A 23,360-nucleotide genomic window follows, 5' to 3' on the forward strand; every position below is an offset into this window, starting at 1 on the left:
GACTAGAGGTTCAATAGCCTCAAATCAGTAAGAGTAGCTCACTATGGTGGTGGTGTCAGGCAGTAAACCAGGGAGCAGTGGTTCTCAAATGGGGATAATTTTGCCCCCCAGGGTACATTTGGCAATTTCTGGAGACATTTTTTGTTTTCAAATTTTGGATAAGCGGATGCTATTGTCATCTAATAGGTAGAAGCCAGATGCTGCTAAACATCTCACAACGCACAGGACAGCACCCTCACAATAAAGAATTATGCAAGACAAATGGCAACAGTGCCAAGATTAAGAAACCCTGCCACAGAGGTTGAGAGATCAGGGTCAAATCCAGGGTCTGTTTGTTATTAGCCACGTGACTTGAAGCAAGTTATTTCACTTTTACAAACCTCAGTTTTTTTAATCAGCATTTGTAAAATGATAATAATGTTGCCTGCCTCTGAGAGGTCTTATAACAATTAAAGTTATGAAAACAGCTTCACACAGTGGCCAGCATTTACTATAAGTGCACGTATTAGTGACAGTGGTGATTCCCAACATGGAGTGAGGGAGTGGGGGACAAAAAGTGACATGACTCTTCAACAGGGACAGATCTAAATTGGGTGGAGGTGCTTATGAAACACAGATTTGAATAAACCCAATTTTTCCCAAGAGCCACTCCCATAGGAAGTCCATGTAAGCATTTTAAGGGGACTGTGGCCCTCCCTAAATTTGAGTGCAAAAATGTGTAAATTTTTCTGGAGAAAAGATTAAAGAATTTTGTTGGCTTCTCAAAGGAGTTTGTAATCTCAGAAAGATTACATCTTTTTGATTATGTCTTTTTGATACCATCTCTGAATGTTTGTGTCCCTCCAAAATTCATATGTTGAAATCTTACCCCCCAAGGTAATTGTATTAGGAGGTGGGGCCTTTTGAGAGGTAATTATGTCATGAGGACAGAGCCCTCATGAATGGATTAGTGCCATTATAAAGGAAACCCCAGAGAACTAGTTAGCCCCTTCTGCTACATGGGGACACAGCTAGAAGGTGCTATCTATGAACCAGGAAGACCTCACCAGACACCAAATACTCTGGTGTCTGAATTTTGGGATTCTCAGCCTCCAGTACTATAAGAAGTAAATTTCTGTTGCTTACAAGCTACCTAATTTATGGCATTTTGCTATAGCAGCCCAAATAGATTAAGGTACCATCTGATCTCATTTTACTGGAAAGAAAATTGAAATCCAGACACAGTGAATGATTTGCCGAAAATCACACATATAATGATGGAGCTATGCCTTGCACCAGGCTGTCTCACAACACTAAGACAGGTGGCTCCATTGGAATAGGCTAAGAGAGAGTTTCCCACACGCGATTGCTTGTTCTACTCCTATTACTTTAGAAATCTCTACATTTGTCTTTTTCTGAATTAATTAAGCTGTGATCTTCAAATCTTCTCTAAACAACTCAGGTCTGGTTTAGATCTACTGGCAGGGCCCCAGAACCTTCATTTTAAAAAGCTTTTTTGTTAAACAAGATTCTTCCCGTGCTAGTATTTGAGAAGCACTGAAGTGAAGGATATTTAGGCTGATCTTGTTTTTGAGTATTGATTTGTGAAGTTGCCAAGGCATTTCTTTTCTGAACTACATTTTCAGTTTTTCCAGGAAAACCAATTTGAGCTAAAATTACTTTGGCTTGGGCTCTGTCCAGAAGTGATTTTTTTCCCAGTAAGAATTTTAATGTAATTTATTCCTTAAAATCGGCTTTAAAATATTTGTCTTATTGAGATAGAAACTCAATGGAGTTTCATGTTTTCAAGCTTTTAGGAATTATTTCAGGTAATATAAATGGAAAGATCAAATTCATTTTGAAAAGAGGTATGTGTGTATGTGTATGTGTGTGTATGTGTGTGTTTTCTCAGATATAACACAGATGGCAAGAAGGATCATACACTTTAGCTACTTGGCCACAATTGTCATCATCCTGAATTAGAGTTAAGCAGATTGACAAGACCACAAAATTACTTAAGAAATATCTAAGCAATTGTTCACATAATTTTAAAGTGTAAATTATGCTAATTAGGAAACAAGACAACTATCCTGTTTCTACCTCATTGAGGCAATCATTGGTGGTGAAAAAATCACTTCTATTTTCCTCATATCAGAAACAGGGAGCCTGCTCCCTGCTTCGGAAGCAAATCGGCATTCTCAATTTCCAGAAGCCGCTTTCTCAGCATATCCCTTTATTTTATAATCTTTGAAAACCTCCCTGGATGCTGGGAGCCACCCTCTGAGCCTCAGTGAAAGCAACTGCCCAATATGGGTTAGAAGCCTCTGCCATGGAATTTCAGAGTCGCAGGCCTCACCCCATTTCTGCTGCTTACTAGACATCACCACTTAGATGTCCCTCGAACAACATAGACAGAACTCAACCCTTCCGTGCTGGCAACTTGTTGGGGTGTGGGGTCGCGGTGATTCTCTGTGTGCTAAGCACCCTGTATGCACTGCCTCATTTTATCCTAACCACCTCCACACCCCTCATGTGGTGGGAAATCAAAGTGTATACACAGACCCAACTCTGAGAAGTTGCTTCTAAGGTTTAGAAATTTTTTTCCAGGTGGAATAAAGCAATATTCTATACCATTCACTCAGCATTACATCTGCACTACACTGTTGTCTGTGCTGTCCTGTGCTACCTTTGCCTTGCTATACGCCACCTGTATAGTAGACACTTGCTTTGTCTGCCCAGCAAACCCCTCCATCTACATACTTTTTTGGACCTAGAACTCCTATTGTTCAGAAAACTATTATCTTTTTACTTGATTTCAAAGGGGTGGTTCCCCATTGTTTGTGAGCCCAGCCCTCCAAACTTCCCACCCCACCCAGACACAGTTTTATAGGTCCAGAGGTGATCGTGAGTCACTTCCAAGTGACCAGGCCAGCGTCCCAGGCAACTGAAGCTGAAGTTGCAACGTGGGGCTGCTGTCATGTTTTCCACCACACAAAGAGGGAGACGGGGCATTCCTGCTGGTTTGGAGATCCCGGTTCCAGCTGTAGCTGAGGCCCGGACACTCACCATTTCTTGGGTTCCACAAGCCTTTTGTAGCCTAAATTTAGTTGAAATTGTGTTTCTCTCACAATCACAAAACACCAGCCAACACATGATTATGCAAATTCCCCAGCTGGCTTGTGAGCTCCTTGAAGACATGGCTGAAGGCGTGGAGAAAACAACTTCTCCTGCTTGTCCCATTTGCAGCCCCACAGTTCCTGGCACAATCTCTTGAGCAAGATATTCACTGACAGATAAAGGGGTACAATTTAGACTGTGATTTCTCAATCTAAATCTCAATTTGAAAAGCCGCCCTGAAATATTAAAAATCTTATTTTAAAGCGACAATGTTAAATGTTTGAAAAGTTTGACTCCTTTCCTAGCCTTAAATGACATGAAAGTATTTAAGATTGTTTTTAAAAAAAAAAAAAAAAAAAAAACTGAAATAATTTTGAGTCTTCTTTTCTCTATATCTGTGATTCTTAATCCTTAATCCTACTGTGCCTCAGAATTATTTGGGAGGCTTTAAAAAGAGAACTTAAAAAAAAATCTTAGGCTCCGTGCCCCAAGTTTTGGTGTACTTGGTCTGGAATAGAGCCTGGGCACCGCTATTGTTTTTTTTTTTTTTTTTCCAGAAAACTCTCTGGAATTTTTGCTGGGATTACAATCAATTTATAAATTTATTTGAGGAGTACTATCTCACAATGTTTCTTTGGCAATACCATAAATATATGATATCCTTCCATTTATATGGATTTTTATAGCTTTATTGAGGTATGACTGATATATGATAAAAATTTACATATTTACTGTACACAATCTGATGAGTTTGGATATATGCATATACGGGCAATACCATCACCACCATCAAGGTAATAAACATATTCATTGCCTCCAATGTTTCCTTGTGTCTCCCTCTCCTCCCTTTTCTGGTAAGAACACTTAACATGAAATCTACCCTCAACAAATTTTTAAGATCACAGCACCATATTGATAACTGTAGGCATTATGATGTGCAGCAGATATCCAGAATGTATTTACCTTCTGTAACTGTAACCTTATACCCATTGAACAACAATCTGTTTCCCCCATTGTTTAGGTGTCTGTGTTCCTTAGAAAACTGTGAACTTGAGCACAGTGGTTTTAACTTTGTATCTGTTGCTCCACATTAGTATTTTGATAACCTTTGTTGAATGAATGAATATCCATCCATAGTCAACTCTGCAATCCTCATGGTAAATGTGAGTTCTCATCTTGGATTTCCTTCCCACTGTCTCAATTTTTTCTGGACCATCAAAATCCCTCACCAAAGGCAACAGCCTGTTAAATTTCCCCAAATCCTTTCTGATAAAGCCTCTTTAAAGTTCTGCTCCTGGTAGGAAGCTTCCCCAAACCAAAGTCCACTCAGACTTCTAGATCTAATGGCCAGAGGTCTACTCAGGAAAATGAATCCGTATAATACAATTTCTGAAGAACTCAGAGAAAATGTGGGGGGAAAAAAAAGCAAAGTGGAATTAAAAAAAAGGCCTAACCTAAGCTTATTATGTGTCAGTTACGTGGGTTACAGCAATAAAAGGCATACAACCCTAATTAAGGATGTCACAGCTTAGTGAGAGAAAAAAATTATGCTTTACCGAACCCCGAGTGGGAAGGGCTTCCTGAGAAGGTGGAGTGCAAGCTGACTACCGAAAGGATCGACTTGAGTGAGGCAAGTGAAAATATGTAAGACGGTGACTGAAAAGGTAAGAATACCTTTTAAAAGACTTGATTTTTTAAAAAAATAAAAAATTAAAACATTAAAAAAAAAGTTTAAAGCACTCTTAAAGAAACAAGCGGATGCTTGTGCAGAGAAAGTTATAGCTACCCCCAGGCCTTCCATTTAGCCTGATCCCAAGGGTGAGCTACCCTGGACTGATCTTGTGAGGCAAAATCCCCAGGCAGAATATTCTAAGGATAAGACCTATAAGCAAGACATTTTGTCAGCTCAAAGCTACCTAACTAAATTGCCAGTGTGGCATCTGGAGACTTGGGAAAACTGTTACGCCTTGGGGAAATTTTAATAATACAAGTACTGTGGGCCAAACAATGTACGAAGTGCTATAAATCTATAAGTAATCTATATACTACCTTATTATAGCCCTGAGATGTATCAATTTATATAAACATTTTATCATTTTAATTCATGTTTTTTATTGTCTTAAGTACATATTTTTAAAAAGCCTCAGTGTTGTCTTTATATTTTTGCAATCATTTTTTAGCTTTAATTTTTAATATTTTTACTATTCTTTTTAATTTAATATTTTATACAGTATTTACAATACTGCACAAATTTAATATTTAATGCAGTATTTTACAAACTGCATTAACCTACATTTTTATTTCTTTTACTTATAAATAACAGGTAAGTAGTACAGAAATTGAGAGCAAAATTTTAGACAAGTTCTTCTCTTAAAACAAAGATGAATTTCTCCTACTACTCTAGTCTGGCCTGAAAGGGTTTGGGATATTATAGACACTGGTGGTAGCAGATTTACTATGGCCAAGAGAGTGTTTTATAAGCGGAAGCCGTGCCACTTTTGAACTTACTCATTTAAAAACAAAACAGAAACCAGAACTCTGGCCCATCTGGGGCACTGGAGTCCCAAAAGGAGAGAGCTTCTGTTTCCTAGACCACAACTCTTCTCCACAAACAAGTTTTCTGAAAACAGAGGTTTGGGGTCAACTTCATGAGGTAAAACTATACATTAATTTAAGTGGGTTTTAGTTACTGCAAAATTAGTTGGCTATGTTACAGAGTATACAGAAAAATATTTAAATAGCAGGCCTGAGACTGTCCTTAGAAAGGCCTGCTTGCAACGGTGGCTTTGGCTTGTGCCTGAGTATATGATTGCCAAATTGATTTCTATCCTTACACTAATTTTTAATTTCCTCTAAATGATACAGGGGGTTCACTGTGCCTAGACAGTGCAAACAATATGGTGTATGCTAAATACCTGCTTTCCTTCTGGGCATCTAGAATTTTGGTTTATGCTAGGGAAAGGGTGCCTATATGACCAGCCCCCAATAAAAACCCTGGTTTTTAGATGCTAAGTCTCTAATGAACTTCCATGGTAGATAACACTTCATACTTGTCACAACTCCCTGCTGGGGGAATTAAGCACCTCCTATGTGACTTCACTGAGAGAGGACTCATGCAAGCTTGTGCTTGGTTTCTTCTTCACCCTATGTGTCTTTTCCCTTTGCTGATTTTGCTTTGTATTTTTTCACTGTAATAAATCTTAGCTGTAGGAGCAACTATATGCTGAGTGCTATGAGTCCTAGCAAATCATCAAAACTGAGAGTGCTCTCAGGGACCCCCAACACATAGGGCTTTTCTCTCTCTCAACAGGCAAATAATTAGATCTTAACTTAGTAATTGACTTTCATCTCTCCTCTGGACAGGATGGGTGAACTTTTCCTCTTTTGGTTTACCTTAAAAATTAACAATCCTAACTACCTGTCACTTTAACAGAAATCCCTAATTAGGGATAATTTCCCCAACAGATTTGACTTTAAAATAGATCAAACTAAAGTCTCAGTTTGTCAGCTTAGTCGATCTTCAAGGTTGCGCTCAGCGTCCCATTTCTTGTCATGACAGGTCAAACATCTTAGGGCCAGTGTCCTTCATTCAGCCTCTGATGTAATATCAGAGAAAGAGAGCTCCGAGGCCGGTGCTCTGTGGGCATGTGACATGAGACTCTCCGAGCCCAGTGATCCTGCCCCCAGTGTCTCTGCTAACAAATCTTAGCTGTGTGTAGTTTCTCTAGTGTTTCTACTTGACGTGGTGCTGACCACTTATCCCTTGGTCATTGAAGGTACCTAAATGGTAAAGCTACTAGATACATCTCAAGCAGCAGGAAAATTCTGGGATTGTCTGCTATACTTGTGAAACAGATTGGTATGAAAAGTCGCCAAGGCAGTAAGAGGAAACGAATATAATACATTTCCTCAAATCAGAAAAAGGCATATCCAATCCTGCTGGTCACGCTCAGCAGATGCCACGTGACTTTTCAACACCAAGCTGCTTGAAAAGTTAATGGGTTACATTCGACTAGAATTGATAAAACTGCCTGGAACGTGCCTCTTGGGAGTATGGCATCTAATTATATTTGTCCATTTAAAACAAAATGTGTCGTATGGTGTTAAAAGTCTCTGCCTGCAAGAAACCTAAAGTTTAGAAAATGGTTCCCTTTCCAGAGTTTTATTCTTTTTTGGTTTGTTTTTTACAAAGACAAGAAGGGATCAGCTTCTTTAATCTCAAGACTCCGGAACCCCTGTGTCTTCCAAGTCTTATTTAACTTCCCAATACAAAAAGCAAATGTTATACTAGCTCTAGTAAAAGCCAGGTGGATGGTATGCAGGTAGTTAGATAGATGATAGATACTTAGATAGTATCGTTATACTATTCTGACCTCTGGTTTCAATTTGTCTTTCGAACTTTCTATTCCATGTACCTGACATAATTATTTTGGGGGATCTGGTTGTCAAGATTGATAGTCTCACTTGGAGATAATCTCTTCTTAAACACATTTGAGTAAAATAAAGCCCAATGAGGTGGTCTAGAGTTGACTAAACATGTGTACTTGGTGTAAATGTGCCCAACCTGGGAAAGGACAGACATCTGGTGACATTTGAGAGGCTTCCTTAGCTCAGCTTTGAGCCCCAGCATCAGTTGCCTCAAAATTCAGTGTCCAAAGCCTGTCCTCATCCTCTGTGGTACACCTGCTCTGTTCTTTGAAGCCACCTCATATTCTTGTGGAAGAGAGCCTTAATATGAATAAACAAAATATAATTGGCCTTCTGTATCCATGGGTTCCATATCCCAAATAGGGATGGAAAATATTCGGGGGGAAAATTGCGTCTGTACTGAACATGTAAAGACTTTTTAATTGTCATTGTTCCTTAAACAATATGGTACAACAATGATTTACATAGCATGTATACTGTATAAGATAGCATAAGTAATCTACGGATGATTTAATTTATATGGAAGGATGTGCATAGGTTATATGCAAATTTTACATCATTTTATGTAAGGGACTTGAGCATCTTTGAATTTTGGTACCAATGGGCATCCTGGAACCAATTGCCCATGGATACTGAAGGACATCTATACATTTGATAGATCATTACCCCAAATCTGAAGTTTAGTGTAAACATTTGCAGCTAGAGTCATTACTACAGTTGCTACCATGCCCATTTTTCATTTGCAATCCAACTTCTCAAAAATATGTGGTCAATTTGATTCAAACCAAAGGAGAAACAGCAAATGGTGATATGATTTAACTTGATTTTGGTGCTATGTGGGCTAAAACAAGGCATAGGGAGCAAAAAATAGTCAGCTAATTTGTTTGTCCACTTAAAACCAGTTCTAAATATACATTTTACATTACAATTAGTCTTTTAATGTAAGTTTCTACTTGTACTTAGCAAAAAAAAGTTTAAAATTCTCTAGAAAAGCTGTTTTTCTCCTTCTTGATATGATTATCATAATTCAATCCATAGAGAAGGAACTGGGTGGGAATATATTAACATTTCAATTCAGCTCAAAATAACTTAATACAATTATTTCCTACTTTCTTTTGTATGCCATGGTTGCTAACTCTATGCAACGTACGTGTAAATAAAGGAGTTTTATGTTGTAAATTATATCCTGCTGTAATTGGAATTATCCCTAATTAATCTTCTGAGGAGATATACAGTGACCAAATTCCTGCTTTGCTAAGCGTTGCAAAGGGGACTCCAAGGCTTTTGCAGGTGTCCTTAACTCTGCTGTATGACGGTACTTTGAGAAAGAGCACAGACCTCTTATGTGACATGAAATGCCATAGAGGACTGTTCAGCTTATATACCAACAATTGGTTTAATTAGATACTTTTAACATATTGATGGTTTACATGCCACCAAAGAAAGCATACAAGTGAAAACAATTTTTAAAGCCCATTTGTGTAGCTTATAGTAGGTAAATTCATGTTCCTGCTATATTCAAATCACAGCTGAAGATATACATGTATTGAGTAGTCTTTCCAAGCATGTTTTGAGATTTATAAATCATTTTGCATCTAAGGATAACAAAATCATGAGAACTCAATGACCAAAAAGTGAAAAATTTGTTGAAACTAGCTAATTGATTTGTTTTTTACTTTCTTTTTCATAATAACTCAATCCGTGGAAAAAGAGATTTTTCTGCCCTTCTAAATAGGTTCATGGACTCATAAGAAATCTCCTTCTCTAAGATGTGGCCCCATGGACAATCTCAGTACCCCCTTGTTTCATGCAGTGTTGTGAAGACAGCTACTTGCAGATTCCCAATTCCAGAAGCAAAACCACCCCCCTACCTACAACCTTTCCTTTCCATTCTAAAAAAAAAAAATTTAAAGGAAAAAAAAAAAGAAACATCACAACCAAAAGAGATCCAGTTTAATATAAAAAATATCTCTAATAAATTGTGTAGCTTCTTCCTTCCAAGCTGACTCTTCAGATCCAACAGATGTGAGGTTTGTTCTATCTGATTTATTTCTATAATTTCCCCCTTAAGAAAAATGGCCATTCTTCCTCAAAAGGAACTGATGACCAGTGTGTCATACAATAGTCACAAATGATGAAGCAGGACCAAAACACTGATCATGATCAGTGTTTTATTAACAGGAAGGAAAATCAGAGAAAGAGAAAGAGAACAAGAACCTTATATTATCTGACTTTTGTGAAATTCAAAGTATAAGATTTTTCTGAGCAAAGTGCCATGTACTTTAGGCAATGGCTACAACCTGGTGAGTCAATAAAAGATAAACTAAAAATCCAGAATGGAGATCTTGAGAAACTCAAAAGGCACCAACCCCATTGAATAAAAAAATTATAAAGAGACTCCAGTATACTGATAAGTCAAAATCCAAATTATAAAAGCCAAGGAATAAGTAAATTGCATAAAACTTTTATTTATTAGCAGTGTATTCTTCTACACTTTAAAATAGAACAAAATATCTTTTGGAGGATAAACTATTCATAAGAAAATACATGTCAAACAATTTTTATTATTGGAGTAGAATTACTTTGCTATATACTTTCTATATTATATACATCCACCTCTTGGTGTGTCTATGTACAAACATGTGTAAAATAATTTTTAAGACATACACATGTAGATACATATGACATTAACACAAAATTATGGAAAATTTACAGTAGTCAACTTTACAATCATTTTAATAGCTGCACACAAATTAGTGTTCACAGAACTAAAACCGTCAACATGGTTCCCTTTCCCCTACTTTTCAAATGTCATATGAATTACTTTTCAATGATTATCTCAAAAAATACTATCATCTTTCTGTACAATTACCCAATTTTTTACAATAACTCATAATAAAATATTTTACTTTTTCAGCTTTAGAAAAGATAAACAATTTAATTCCACTTATTTTAATTTTTATTCCTAAAACATACAATTCATTTTTTTCATCAGTTTAGTGCAATTTTTGGTACTGCAATTATTGAAGGTTAACAAACCTGAGTCAAACATTCATTTAAATGCCTTTTTAAAAACAAACAACATGAACAAAACTGTTGTGCTGAAGCACATAGTCTCAAGGTACCCCCTCCTAATAAATACATTCTAATTTACTCAATGGTTGGGAGTAAACACTTCATATGAATCCATTTAACTAGCACTTTCAAGGTCGGAGTAGTCCATTCCTAAGCAGCCTGGAAGGGAATCAGGATCTAAGGCTCCCTGACTCCTCCTAGAAAGGAAGCCTGCAGGTTTCTGAAGACCTAAAACAAGATTACACTTACATCAAAGAGCTGTGAGTACCTATAAGAGGGGTCCTTTTATTTTTTTGTAAGGTTCCAGATACGCGTGTGCACTCGGGGGGTGTATTCTGTTTTAAAAACATCTCCTTTAAGATAGAGAACTACTTAGCAGCATCTTTTTCTGTCTTTTTTCTCTTCATTGATTTAAAACTGGCATCAGACCATGTGTGATTACAGGCAACAGCAACTTCGTACCAAAAGTAGGATATTTTATTCGGTTTAAGAACTCTTTTGAAAGGAAGAAAGAAATAAAAGCATTTGGAATGTTGAGTCATTTCACAGAGAAACACCATGCTTTCAGGAGAAACATTCAGTGAATTCTGATCTTCAACTGTATGCTAAGTTTTTTAAAGGCCCCAAGGATGCAAAACTAATTTAATTGGCTCAGCAACAAAAACAAAAGGAAAGGAAATTGTCCTAAATAAGACATATCAGATGATTGTACTCTTGGTAGAGATAAACTTGGATAAACTGAGTTAAATTAGACTGACTTCCCGAAAGAATGAACTGATCTGCCGTATTCCTAGTAGGAGCATAAAAATCACTTTCTAAAACTTTCTCTTCCTCTTTCTTTATATGGAGGAATTATTTATTCATTGTAGACAAAACCATACTAAAACTAAACAAATTTAAAATACAAATTTTTGGTAGCAAACATCATGAAAATCTAAATCAAAATATAGTCTAGTTTTTACATAATTTTATATATTTATAAATTTATCAAAATAGTCTTTCAAAGTTCACAATACATATATAATGTTAACACTGTACATGTAAATGCAATAATAAATGTATTACCGAAATACATTAAAAATAACCTTTCAAAATACCAAATTTAGCATTAAACTGTCTTAAAAAGTGTTGAAATCTCCATAAACATAATTTCAGTAGTAGCATTTATAGTAGTCATTAACCAGTTTTTTGGTTTCAAGTCTCTTGGAGGTGTTATCTTAGTGCTCTCCTTAATTTAAGGTAAGAAGGCAGAGATGTTCTTCCAGCAGGAAATTGTTTCCCTCTACATTGCTCGTCTGGATGAAGAAATTGTGTCTAAGAGTGGAACAGCATTCACCGGAGTGGCAAGGCCTTAGTAATGAACATATTCAGACTGAAGGGACTGTGCAGGGAAAGAGATAAAGTGAGGTTAAATTCCATCACATGTAAAACTTCTAGTAAGTCATTCAGCTTCCTCCTTCAACACAAGGCCATTTAGGTCTATTATATAAAAGACACATAAACTAAGAAAAAAATAGAAACACAAAGATGGGGGAAACAAAACATCTGCTAAGCAAGAATGAGATATTCAATTAGGTAAAGTGATTGCAAGACAACTTTACATTTTAAAAGGTTTACTAATGTATTAATAGTGATTAAAAATTAAGTATTAATTAAAAATTGAGAGGTAGCCTAAACTCATTTCTAAGCTTTTGTGCAATAATATTGAGTATTACTCAAAAATATTAAATACTTGTAACTAATTAAAGATTATGAGTATATACTTTGAGAAGATATATTTTTCTTAAATTTAACTCAGTACGTATCAATGGCATGTGCTTCTAATGCAGTAGAATTAGCAGTCATTTAAATAAATTCCTTTTTAATGCTTGAATTTAATAAACACCTTACAAATCCTTTTCATTAAGGGGATACAAAGAACTACCAGCTTAAGATCCAAAAGCAATGAAGGGAAGAGTCTTGCAATCAAAACTCAATAAACAGTAGGCAACTTTCAAGTAAGCAATATAAGCTCCTCCCACATCATATTATATACTAACATATAAAAGGAGCATGATTAGGATATATAATCAGAGTGCATGGATAATAGATATAAACCAGAAAAGATAAAGAGAGCTTGAGAAAGTTTGCCAAATATATTTTTTAAGCAGCAAATAGTGGTTAGAAAAGAAGGAACATAAATCAATCTAAACATTAACAATTTTTTTTTGCACAATTCTTCTAATAAAATGCCTAGAACAACAAAGTTTACTTGATTTTCTACCAAATGCCCTTTTCTCCCTCCCAATAATTATTTCTCAAATTGATCTGCAGCATTTTATTAACAGGTCTAATCAATTCTAACACTGGTCCATTTTGGTGATGATATAGGTATAGTAAAAAAGGATCTGTCCATTTTCCAAACAACTTACAAAAGGATTCAAATTATCTTTACTCAGCTTCAAAATCCCAATGAATTTTACAACTGCCATTTACTAAGTAAGTACCTATTAACACAGTGAGTCAAAAAGCTATGATCCCTGACCTCAAAGTGCAAAAGGCCATACTGTCGTCACAGATGTGAAATGAAAAGACAGGTGTCAACATTAAATAGCAATATATGTAGTATAAAATTAACATCATGCACCAGCAGAGGATTCGGCGGGGGAGTGGTAAGGGAAAGGGGTGGTGCTCAGGGCTTCAAGTTTTAAGAGGTTAAATGTCAAGAGCTACTGGGAGGAATGGAAAAGGTCTGGCAAGCTGACTTTCTCAACACCAGATGTGGTTTATGCTAAGGCTTCAAAACAGGAGTGAGATGATTAAGAACAAGGCACTGTACTATAAATATACCTGAATTACAGGAGGAATAACAGAGGTGAGATGCTGAGAAAGTCCAGTGAAACTGGTCAAATACCTTCAATCCCATATACATTTAACTTGTGGGCCACCAATTACCACACTAGCAATTAGTGCATAAAAACAGAATATCATTTTTCAGCTTTTTTCCCGGTTTCTTCTGGAGTCTGGCAAGTAGTCAGAGGACAGAGCCAGGGAAGTCCCCCCAGCTGCAAGAATGCGACACATGCATGTTATACATGAGCCAGTGTTTTCTTGGGAATATTTAACTTTTACTTTTGTTCCAATTAGAACAGTTGTTTGTGTTATCACTAACAGATATTAGAAAACTCCTTAAATTGCTTATAAATTTAGAACAAAGTTGTTTTTGCAAGTACCTCTGAAGCTCCATCAATTCTCAATCAACAGAGATATAGCAAATAGACACTCTATAGACAAGTGACCCTTATTAAACTTTCTTCTAGAGTATTTATGTGTACTTCAATGCATAGGGGATAAATGTGTGCGTGCATATATACATTTACATTTATTCATTTATGAATCATGATACCCACTAAACTGGAAAACAGAAATAGTCTAGAATACTTTAAAGATTTCTATTATTCATATGAAATATATATTCCTTGGTCTGCTGGCCGAAGTCTTTGCTCTTACACAGCAGAGCTCACAAACTCTGGCTAGTGTTTAATCCAGCCTCAGACACAGTTCACCACAGCCCTATTGCTTCCTTTCCCACCCACCCAGTTTGCTCTCTCATGTTGCCCAACTGGCCCTGCAGGCTTCTGCAAACAAGTGAAGACATAATTTGACCAAAGATAATGGACCTTCTATCATGCTATTTCCTTCATTCAACAATTGCTGAACATCAATTGTATATATTAGGCACTGGGAGATAAAAATACAATACCAACGTTCCCAAAAAAAAAAAAAAAAAACATATTCCATGGTTGCTTTATATGGCATAAAGAATGTTAAAGGATATAAAAGATCAGTAAAAAGGGTTTAGCAAATTATTCTGACATCAGTATTTTGTAACAAATTAACTTCCTGTCATTTTCAATCTAAAATAAAAATCTTAATAGAAATGGACTAAGGGAAGAAGAGAATTGTTAAAGTCTACCAGACCTACTTACTGTAAAAAATCATAACTAACACTTATAGGCCTTTTCACTGGGGAGCAACAGTGTGGGATGATGGGAACATTTACTTCAAGCACCACATGCTTACACGGTGGGGCTGTGTTGAGGGTCTCTCTGCGTCATTTGTACATGGCCACAGTTAAGGAAACCTCTGGGAAAAATACCAGTACTCCCCATTTGTAGTCTTAGCACAGAAGATAGATAGATAGATAGAGCTGCTTTAATTCCTAGTTTGACCTAATACACATTATCACAAAGCATAACTTCATGCTTCTTTCACAGTCACAGGTAGGACTACCAACTATGTAAAATGTCTAACAAATGTCTGTGTATTGTAAAATTACTAATATTCCAGAAAAGACAATAGCCACTTATTGGCATTTTAATTTTTTATAGTAAAAATGTAAACGTATTTTTGTATTCCATAAATAATATTATTATTGCTATTGATTTTGTTATTCAAGAATTAGATTAGTTGAAGTACAATTATCTAGAGATCTTAATACGTTCAATATATTACTTGGTAGGTCAATTCTGAGAAAGATATTTACTGAGTCCTTTCTATATGCCAGGCACAGTTCTAAACATCTTACATGTATTCACTCATTAAATGTTCCAGACAACCCATTTTACAGGCAAAATGGAATTTCAGGGAAATTGAGGCACAAAACAGTGAAGCAATTTATCCAAGATCATTCAATTAGGAAGTGGAGGGGCCAGGCGCGGTGGCTCATGCCTGTAATCCTAGCACTCTGGGAGGCTGAGGCGGGTGGATCGCTCGAGGTCAGGAGTTTGAGATCAGCCTGAGCAAGACCAAGACCCCGTCTCTACTAAAAATAGAAAGAAATTATCTGGCCAACTAAAAATACATAGAAAAAATTAGCCGGGCATGGTGGTGCATGCCTGTGGTCCCAGCTACTCGGGAGGCTGAAGCAGTAGGATCGCTTAAGCCCAGGAGTTTGAGGTTGCTGTGAGCTAGGCTGAGGCCATGGCACTCACTCTAGCCTGGGCAACAGAGAAAGACTCTGTCTCAAAAAAAAAAAAAAAAAAAAAAAAAGGAAGTGGAGGAACTAGAATTTGAACCCCAGCAGTCTGTCTCAAAAGCCCAAACCCTTAGCCACCATAGTCCTCAACAACTTCTAGCATTTATCCTGTGATCACTACATATTCAATCATTCTCTATCACCCTGATACGGACACAAATAATGATCTTAGGCAGGGTATGATCCTGAGTAAACAAAGAAATATTAAATTACTTTTAAAAACATAATATTTATTACATTAAAATTTAAATACATTTTAAAATAATTTTCATCAGGTCTGAACCCAAAAGAATTTTCAGGAACATTCTAAATTTAAAAGAAATTTTCTTTATAAGAACATCCATGCTTAAGTATTCTAAGTAAATGCTTTGCTTGGCCAATGTTTTTTGTTGTTTACCACAAATTAACCTGATATATCTGAAATCAAAAAAAGAAAAAAAAATGTCAATGGAGATGGTTATGAAGAAATTGAGACCTGAAGTATAAATATTATTTTATAAGCTAGCACTTGTTTATATAACCAAGAGATTTTAATTTCTCAAATATAATATCAAGTTCATTTGGTCAGTAAGTTCAACAGGGTTATATTGAGTTATGACCACATCAAGTTTATTATGAATATATGATATTATTATGGTATGAATACCCTAAAACTAATAATGCAGTAATATTCAACCTGAAAAATAAGATAAAATTGCCTTACACTTGCAGCCCCCAAAATTTTTATGTCAAAATATAAGCTTCCATCAAGAAGTCTTGTTCCCTGAAAGCAGTAAGATTTGACATAAAACAAAGTGTTAGGTAAGGAGATCAAGACAATTTGTTCTGTTCTGGAAATCTGCTACTAATCTGTTTTGGCAGATGTAGGTAGTAACTTTAAAAATTTACCTATTCTGGAGGTGTTTCTTTTTTAAACAGCCCAGTTACCTAATCATGGTAGAAAAATGTCTAACAATTATAGATATAAATATTATACAGATGATTAACAAAACTATAAATTGGCTATCAAAAACAGAACATTGTAAAGGATAATGAAAGATTAAGGTCCTTGCCAAGAAATGAATGAAACATCTTAATGTTCAAATGACTTAAACCAAAGGACCCGATGGCCTGGGATATTAGCATCCTACTAGGTCAAAGTCCAGACTCAAAATCTCCATGGACTGTTGCCACACTGACCTTTTCTTTCCTGCATTTCTCCAATTTTCCAGGTACCCTAAGGAAGAAAAAATAGTCTACTAGCTATCCCTAGTTTGAGTTCTAACTGCAAAGGCAAAAAGCACCTAAAATAAATGGTTTACTTTAATGTGATAATGACAGGAAAAAAAATACATCTTTGGCAGCATGGTATTTCATAATATTTTAAGTTTTAATGAAAAAATACAATACTGGGGAAAAATAACTGCCTCTATACTCCTGTGTCTCTTTACGTCTTTGCAATAAAGTTCCCAATTTTTGTATTGCTTATAAATTAACAGGCAAAATACGTGCATTGATACGTATTTCCACAAATGTGGTTTCCAAATATTGAAAGTATTTGCCTCTGCTTATATAATACATACTTCTCCAATAACACTAGATGAAACAGAGCTGGATAAGGTTTTATTGGCATCATATTAACACTAAAGAATAAGGTTTGTGATAAAATCAGTTTTGAAAGGGGTGTATATATTTTTCTATAGTGTTCTCTATGTATTTCAGGTACCCCAAGATTTAACAAGCCAATTTGGGTTAATTAAAATGCTATATCAAATATTCTTTCACCTTCCTACATGATTTTTAATAGATTCTTTTCTCTGGGGAAATTTAATACATGCTTTTCAACAATCACAAAAAGCTCAATTGTTAGATGACAGATTGTTGACACCCAGCTTGACTCAGCCAACCATTACATGAGTGTTTTCAGTTCATCTGAACACTGAAATTATATTGATGTAAGTTTGGTAAATTTTATTTTCTCTTATTTTAGTAAAGTCATATTTCTAGAAAAAATATACAACTTCCAGATTACTGTATATCAAAGCTAAAGCTGAAAACTTGTTTTGCTTTTTGTTAGTGCTTCATATGTTAACAATGAGACACAGGCTCCCAAGCACTTTAGCTTACTATGCACAGACCCAGATATATTATCCAACTTTTAGTTCAATAAATATTTATTAGGCACTTCTTAAACTATGGAACCTCAAGAAACAAAGATGCTTCTGAGACACTGAAAAGCCAACAAAGGAGAGAAAGAATCTTGTATAACTGACTATAATATGAGGGTGACAGGCGTATGAACAAAGTCCCATGAGAGTTGAGAAGGAAAAGACATTCTGGGTGGATTACAAATGCTTTATCAAAAACATAACTATTGAACCAGGCCAGGAAATAAAAAACCAGCGGAGAAAGGAGGACAAGCAGAGTGAACTGCATGTGCTAGGTTCAGGCTCAAGGCAGGGTGTGGCACTCTCGCGGAATACCACTAAGGGTGCCAGGTAGACTGCTGGAGAGGAGGCAGGCAGGGAGGCACAGGGGCCGATGGGGACAACCCTCAAGGGCAAGCCGAGGGAGCCAGGACAAGCCACTATTCAGAGCAGAGCCACTGAACGATGCCAAAAAAGAAAATGATTTCATCAGCTCTGTGTCTCAGAAATGTAACGCTGACAGCAGTATCAAGGACAGATTAAAGGCAAGAGACACTTAAGGCAGGGAGAAAATGTAAAGGGCTATGCAGTAGTTCATGAAGACCTCAGTTAGGGCAGCAGTGTGGTAAGGATGGAGGGACACAAAGATGTTTCAGAGGGAGAACGGATAGGACTTAGTACCTGGATGCAGCACAGGGAAAAGCAGATGTAGCATCAAAGATGATTCCAAATGTCTAACTTGGAGGACTGGATGAATACAGATGAGATTACTGAGCCAGAAAACCAAAGAGGAGCTGGCAGTTGAAGGAACGTGTCTTCTCTCCATCCCAGGTAACACCCACAGGAAGTTGGGAGTGTAGACACATGCTCAGGAGATTACCCCAAGAGAGAAGAAGGCCACGGTCAGAGCTCTGGGGAAAATCATTACGGGACAAGCAAAGGAAAACAAATAGATAAAGATTTCAGGGGGGAAAATGAGGAACAGGGGAAAATAATATTCCAAAAATCAAAGGAGAAGAAAAATGACAGAGAAATAGGGTGGTCAATATTGCCAAATGCTGCCGAAAGACTAAGAAGAATGAGAACTAACAGGAGACCCTCAGATCTGGCCTTGAAGTCAGTGGTAACCTGGGGAGACACTTTCACGAGAATGGGGGGCCACCTCCCAGCTACAGAGCAGGGGAACACCAAAGAGATGAGAGAGGAGGCAATGCAGGCTTCTCTTTCCCCAAGGTTTTTGGCCATATAGGAGAAACTGTAAGGAAGACAGGACTGAGGGAAGACTCCTCCACTCCCCCACCAGCCCACCAATTTGTATGTGCACATTTGCGGGTGAGGAGGCGGCGAGTGGAGGGGAAGAGGCTAAAGACACAAGTGGGGAAGGGAGTGGACAGGACAACTTCCAAGAAGAGTTGGAAAGAGCAGTATCGTAGATGGAGTTACCACTGGAAAACAGTAAGGTTTCTTGTGATCTAAAAGGGAAGGGAAAAAAGGGTGAGTTCAGATGCAGACAAACGTTGAGGCAGAGAAGAGGGCAGTTAAAGGAAATTACTTCTGATGAATTCTATGTCCCAGCAGAGCTCAAGACAAGGTTGCGTGGCTCTGACGGTTAGGACGGGTTGTGTTGGTGAGAATGTTAAAAAGCTTCAGAACAGCCAGTGTGGGGAAGAGGAATGGGAGCCAAAAAGGGATAAGTAAACTAATTATGAGCACTGAGGGGCCAGGTGAATTAGAAACACATCTGAAATGGAGCCAATTGGCAAAGTTATAGGATTTTTCTCCAACAGTGCTTAGAAGAGAGAGATGAGAAACAGACACAAAAGATTGATGAGTTGATCTAATTTTGGAGGCTGGTAATAAAGTGGCTACAGAAAGAATGTCCAAGATGTTGGAAAAAGGAAGCAGAAATAACTATGCAGGCTACAGAAGGGAAGAAGTACACTGAGAAGGCTGGAGAAACAGGCAGGGTCAGAAAGAGGTCACGGGGCAGAGTTAGCTGGGGAGGTGTTTGACAGGAGCTTGGCAGGCCTCAAAATGTCAGAAGCAATGCTCTAAGCAATGAGGAGGCCTGTTAAATGGATTTCCAAGTGAATAAAAATAAAGATCATGGAGTTAAGAAAGTTTAAAATATGGTCACCATGAGACCTTGGGCAAGTCATTGCCTCTCTGAGTCTCGATTTCCTCATCTGTAAATTGTGGGTTAAATAAGATAATGTATATAAAGTACCTAATACAGTGCTTGGCACATACAAGGTACTTAATAAATGGTTGATGATAATGATAATGATCAGAAAAATGTTGCCGTTGTCCAGAATGTTGGAGTAGCCTGGTAGCTAAAAAATATAAGCAAAAGTCCTCAAGGGATGAAAGTGGGTAGATGACAGTGATGAGGACAAAAAGATCCTCATGTCATCGGATGATGTTTTCAAAAGAGAGGGGGCTGTTGAAATGAGGTGTCTAATAGGAAGTCAGAGCACAGCATTTCCCTCTAGAGATCCGGGAGCTACCTAAAGTAAGCAATTTGTACTTAAAGAGTAAATGAGGGAAATCAGGTTGGAATGGGTCAAGCTTATTTTTCTCACTTTCAAAGAAAGACCTCTTGATTGTCTCCTTTGGTTTACTGCTTATTCATAACAGAAGGCTGAGGGGCTCACAATGGTCTGCCCAAAAGAGGAAAATATCTGCCTCTAAATTGATAAAACAGTTCTCTCCCACACGTTAGCCACTGAGCTGTTCAGGCATTCACTCCCACGGAGAGCCTGTGTCATTCACCAAAGATTTCTGTTAGGGGCAAATCCAGTGACTTGACAAGTAAGCAATGTGCATGTGGCATCTGTGCTTGTTTGTACATGCATGTATACCACGTCTATGCGTGTCTGTGTATAGGGGGTGACAATAAAAATATGCCTTTCTGGGCTAAAAATCTGACACACACATATATACACAGTAAATTTCAAATTTTTGAAAGAAAAAAATGACCTACTCAATATTATAATAGAAAAGATGAAAGTATGGAATGAATAAACCCATAATCAGAGAGGTAAGCACAGCCAAATGCTGCTGGAAGCTGCGGAGATACCAAAAATAAGGGACTACGTTTTCTAACCTTATGTTTCTAACCTCAAGTTTACCAACCAATTCAGTGGAGACCCAAGGCCCTACATCCTCAAGACAGATGACTTGCAATACAAGAGAGGGGGATGTAGGCCAATGACCGCTACAGGCAGGAGCTTCAGAAAACATCATGATTGCTACAGTTGGGTGAGGTCAAGGAAGGGTTCACAGAGAAAGGGGTAGCACTTAGGCCAACTCCTGATGGGAAGGATTCTGAGAAACTGAGGGGAGGAGGAAGGGAGACCAGGTTGGGAACACAGCATGTAAGAAGAACATAGAGGCAGGAGGAGCAGGGCTCGCTCAAGGATGTAAGAAGCTTTGCCTGGCAGAACCAAAAGGTTCATGCTCAGTAGAGGGAAATGAGTTTGAAAAGCTGGTTGGCAAAGACTTAAAGAGGCCCTGAATGGCAAGCTGGAGGGACTGGACCTACTTCATGTCAAGATGGAACTGAAAGTTAGGCTCTAAACTACCCTTCTAAGTATAAATTAAGTATTTTTAAAAGATGAAGAAGAAAGAAAAGGCACAGCAGGACTCAAAAGCAAAATAAGCATCTTTGTGGCCCAGAAATCAAACCAAGACAGTGGCAAGCCTCTGGCTACAGAGCTGAGAGCTGACAGAGGTGGCCACATGATCTATTCCTGTGGTCACACATGCCAAAAGCCCCTGGCCTAGTACTTGGGGCTGGGGACAGGCTCTCCCACCTGTGGAAGGAGACAGTGAGAAGCTGGGACCACCGCCCTCGGGCCAGGGATTATAGGAGCCACACGCCCGCCCGAGAGGCAAGCCTGGGCTGAGCTCACCGCGAGACAGCAGCCTGGGTCGTTAAGACCTGTTTCTATACTGAAAGACCTAGAGGATCAGGTAGAGCCAACAAAAAGGCCAGTAGATGAGGAGGGAAAAACAGAGAGAGGAGAAAAATAGATGAAAGCTCCCATCCCGTGTAAACCTACCGACTACAATTCCGTAACACACAAGGAAAATGAACACTAAGAGAACTGACACAGTCTGCAACCAGGAGACAAATTCCCACAGGCTGAAATGCAAATATCAAAGCAATTATCAAAAGGACTTACCACTTCAGATCCTCAAAATGAAAAAATGAAAAATACCCATGAAAAGAACAAGAAATCATGAAACAAAAACAGGCAAATCCAAATTAGAACACATGGCTATCATAAGGAACAAATTATTAATAGAAATGCCAGGAAAGAAAGAAACGGCCATTGAAATCAAAAGTCAATGGGTTGAGGATACGCTCCAGAATGGACATGTGAGAGACAATTCGTGAATTAGAAAATAACAGCAGGAATTCAATCAAGAATACAGCCAGAGCTGAGGAACTGAAAAATATAAAATAGAAGGTAAGAAATATTGAGGACAGATCAAAAGGCTCCGACAGAAGGTTAGAGGGTTTTGCTAAAGGAGAAGGTAGGGGGAAAGGCAGTAAAGCAATAACTTAAAGGTAATGGCTGAGACTCTTCCATAACTGAGAAATCCATCAGCTCTAAGACTGAAAGCACACAGTGAGGCCAGGCACGATAAATTATAATGAATCCGTATCTAAATATGTTGTGGTAAAACTGCAGACTTTCAAGGAAAAAGAAAAATCTTATAATGTAGGATAATTGGTTTTATTCTTTAAACACAGAAGCTTTTTAAACAAAGGCTTAAATTAGGAAGCATATTTTAAGTGTCTTCTGGCAGCAGTGCAAAGACAGATAGAAGAGACCAAAAAAATAAGGGCAGATCAGTGCAGCCAGACGATGCCTGCTTGGAGCTTTCCACCTGGCGGGGGACAAGGGCTTGTGCATCTGTCTTACTTTGCTCCACCAAAACAATACCAAGCTCATGGTAGACACACATATAAATATTAGATATAACTTTTTCAATTGGACAAGCTTTTACACATATATAAAAAGCACTTACTTTGTTTTACTCTCTACCAAAAAATAAAAGCCAAGATTTTAAAAAAGATTATTTTCTATTGACCCAGCAGTATTTTTATATTACATAAGAAAAAAGGTGTAAAATTAAGTTGAAACAACCAAAGCAATTAATAATTCCAATGCATTTGAGAATATAAACCAATTCTTACTCTTTATACATTTCTGATCAACCTTATCACTTAAAGTAAGTTTCGTGTTTGAAAGACTCGTTTCAAATGGAGAGTCAAAAATAGGTGACTGGCTTTATACAGAAACCACTATTTAACGCTGGAAACTTAAATTACAGTTACCTGTATCTGCCAACACTGTGTGTATATAAATAGCTTATATGCAAATTTAAGGCATCATCTGAACCATGCTCACCTCAAAACAATCTGATGCTTTAATTGTCAAGTAACATTCCCAAGTCCCCTTGGGAAAGGAAAAAAAGAACAGCAGTGTTAAATAAATGCCAAAGATGTGCTTCAATACTGAGACTGAGCTCATGTTCTTGATATTATTAGTCTCCCTTAGCTGAAAAATTGCATCAAATCTAAGGCAATGCCACAACAAAAAGGA

The 23,360-nt window shown here is 37.5% G+C and overlaps 1 protein-coding gene across 1 annotated transcript in view; it reads right to left on the bottom strand.

Moving 5' to 3' along the window:
• Window positions 1-9,972: 9,972 nt before the first annotated feature.
• The window catches only part of CDC14A (cell division cycle 14A), a 159,163-nt gene continuing 145,775 nt past the window's right edge, over window positions 9,973-23,360 (bottom strand). The window contains exon 16 of the mRNA XM_045547439.1: window positions 9,973-11,980. Within this exon, the coding sequence (XP_045403395.1) occupies window positions 11,951-11,980 (30 nt within the window). The 3' untranslated portion in view covers window positions 9,973-11,950. The remainder of the gene's footprint in view (window positions 11,981-23,360) is intronic.

This window comes from Lemur catta, chromosome 3 (assembly GCF_020740605.2).
Source record: "Lemur catta isolate mLemCat1 chromosome 3, mLemCat1.pri, whole genome shotgun sequence".
NCBI lineage: Eukaryota > Metazoa > Chordata > Mammalia > Primates > Lemuridae > Lemur > Lemur catta.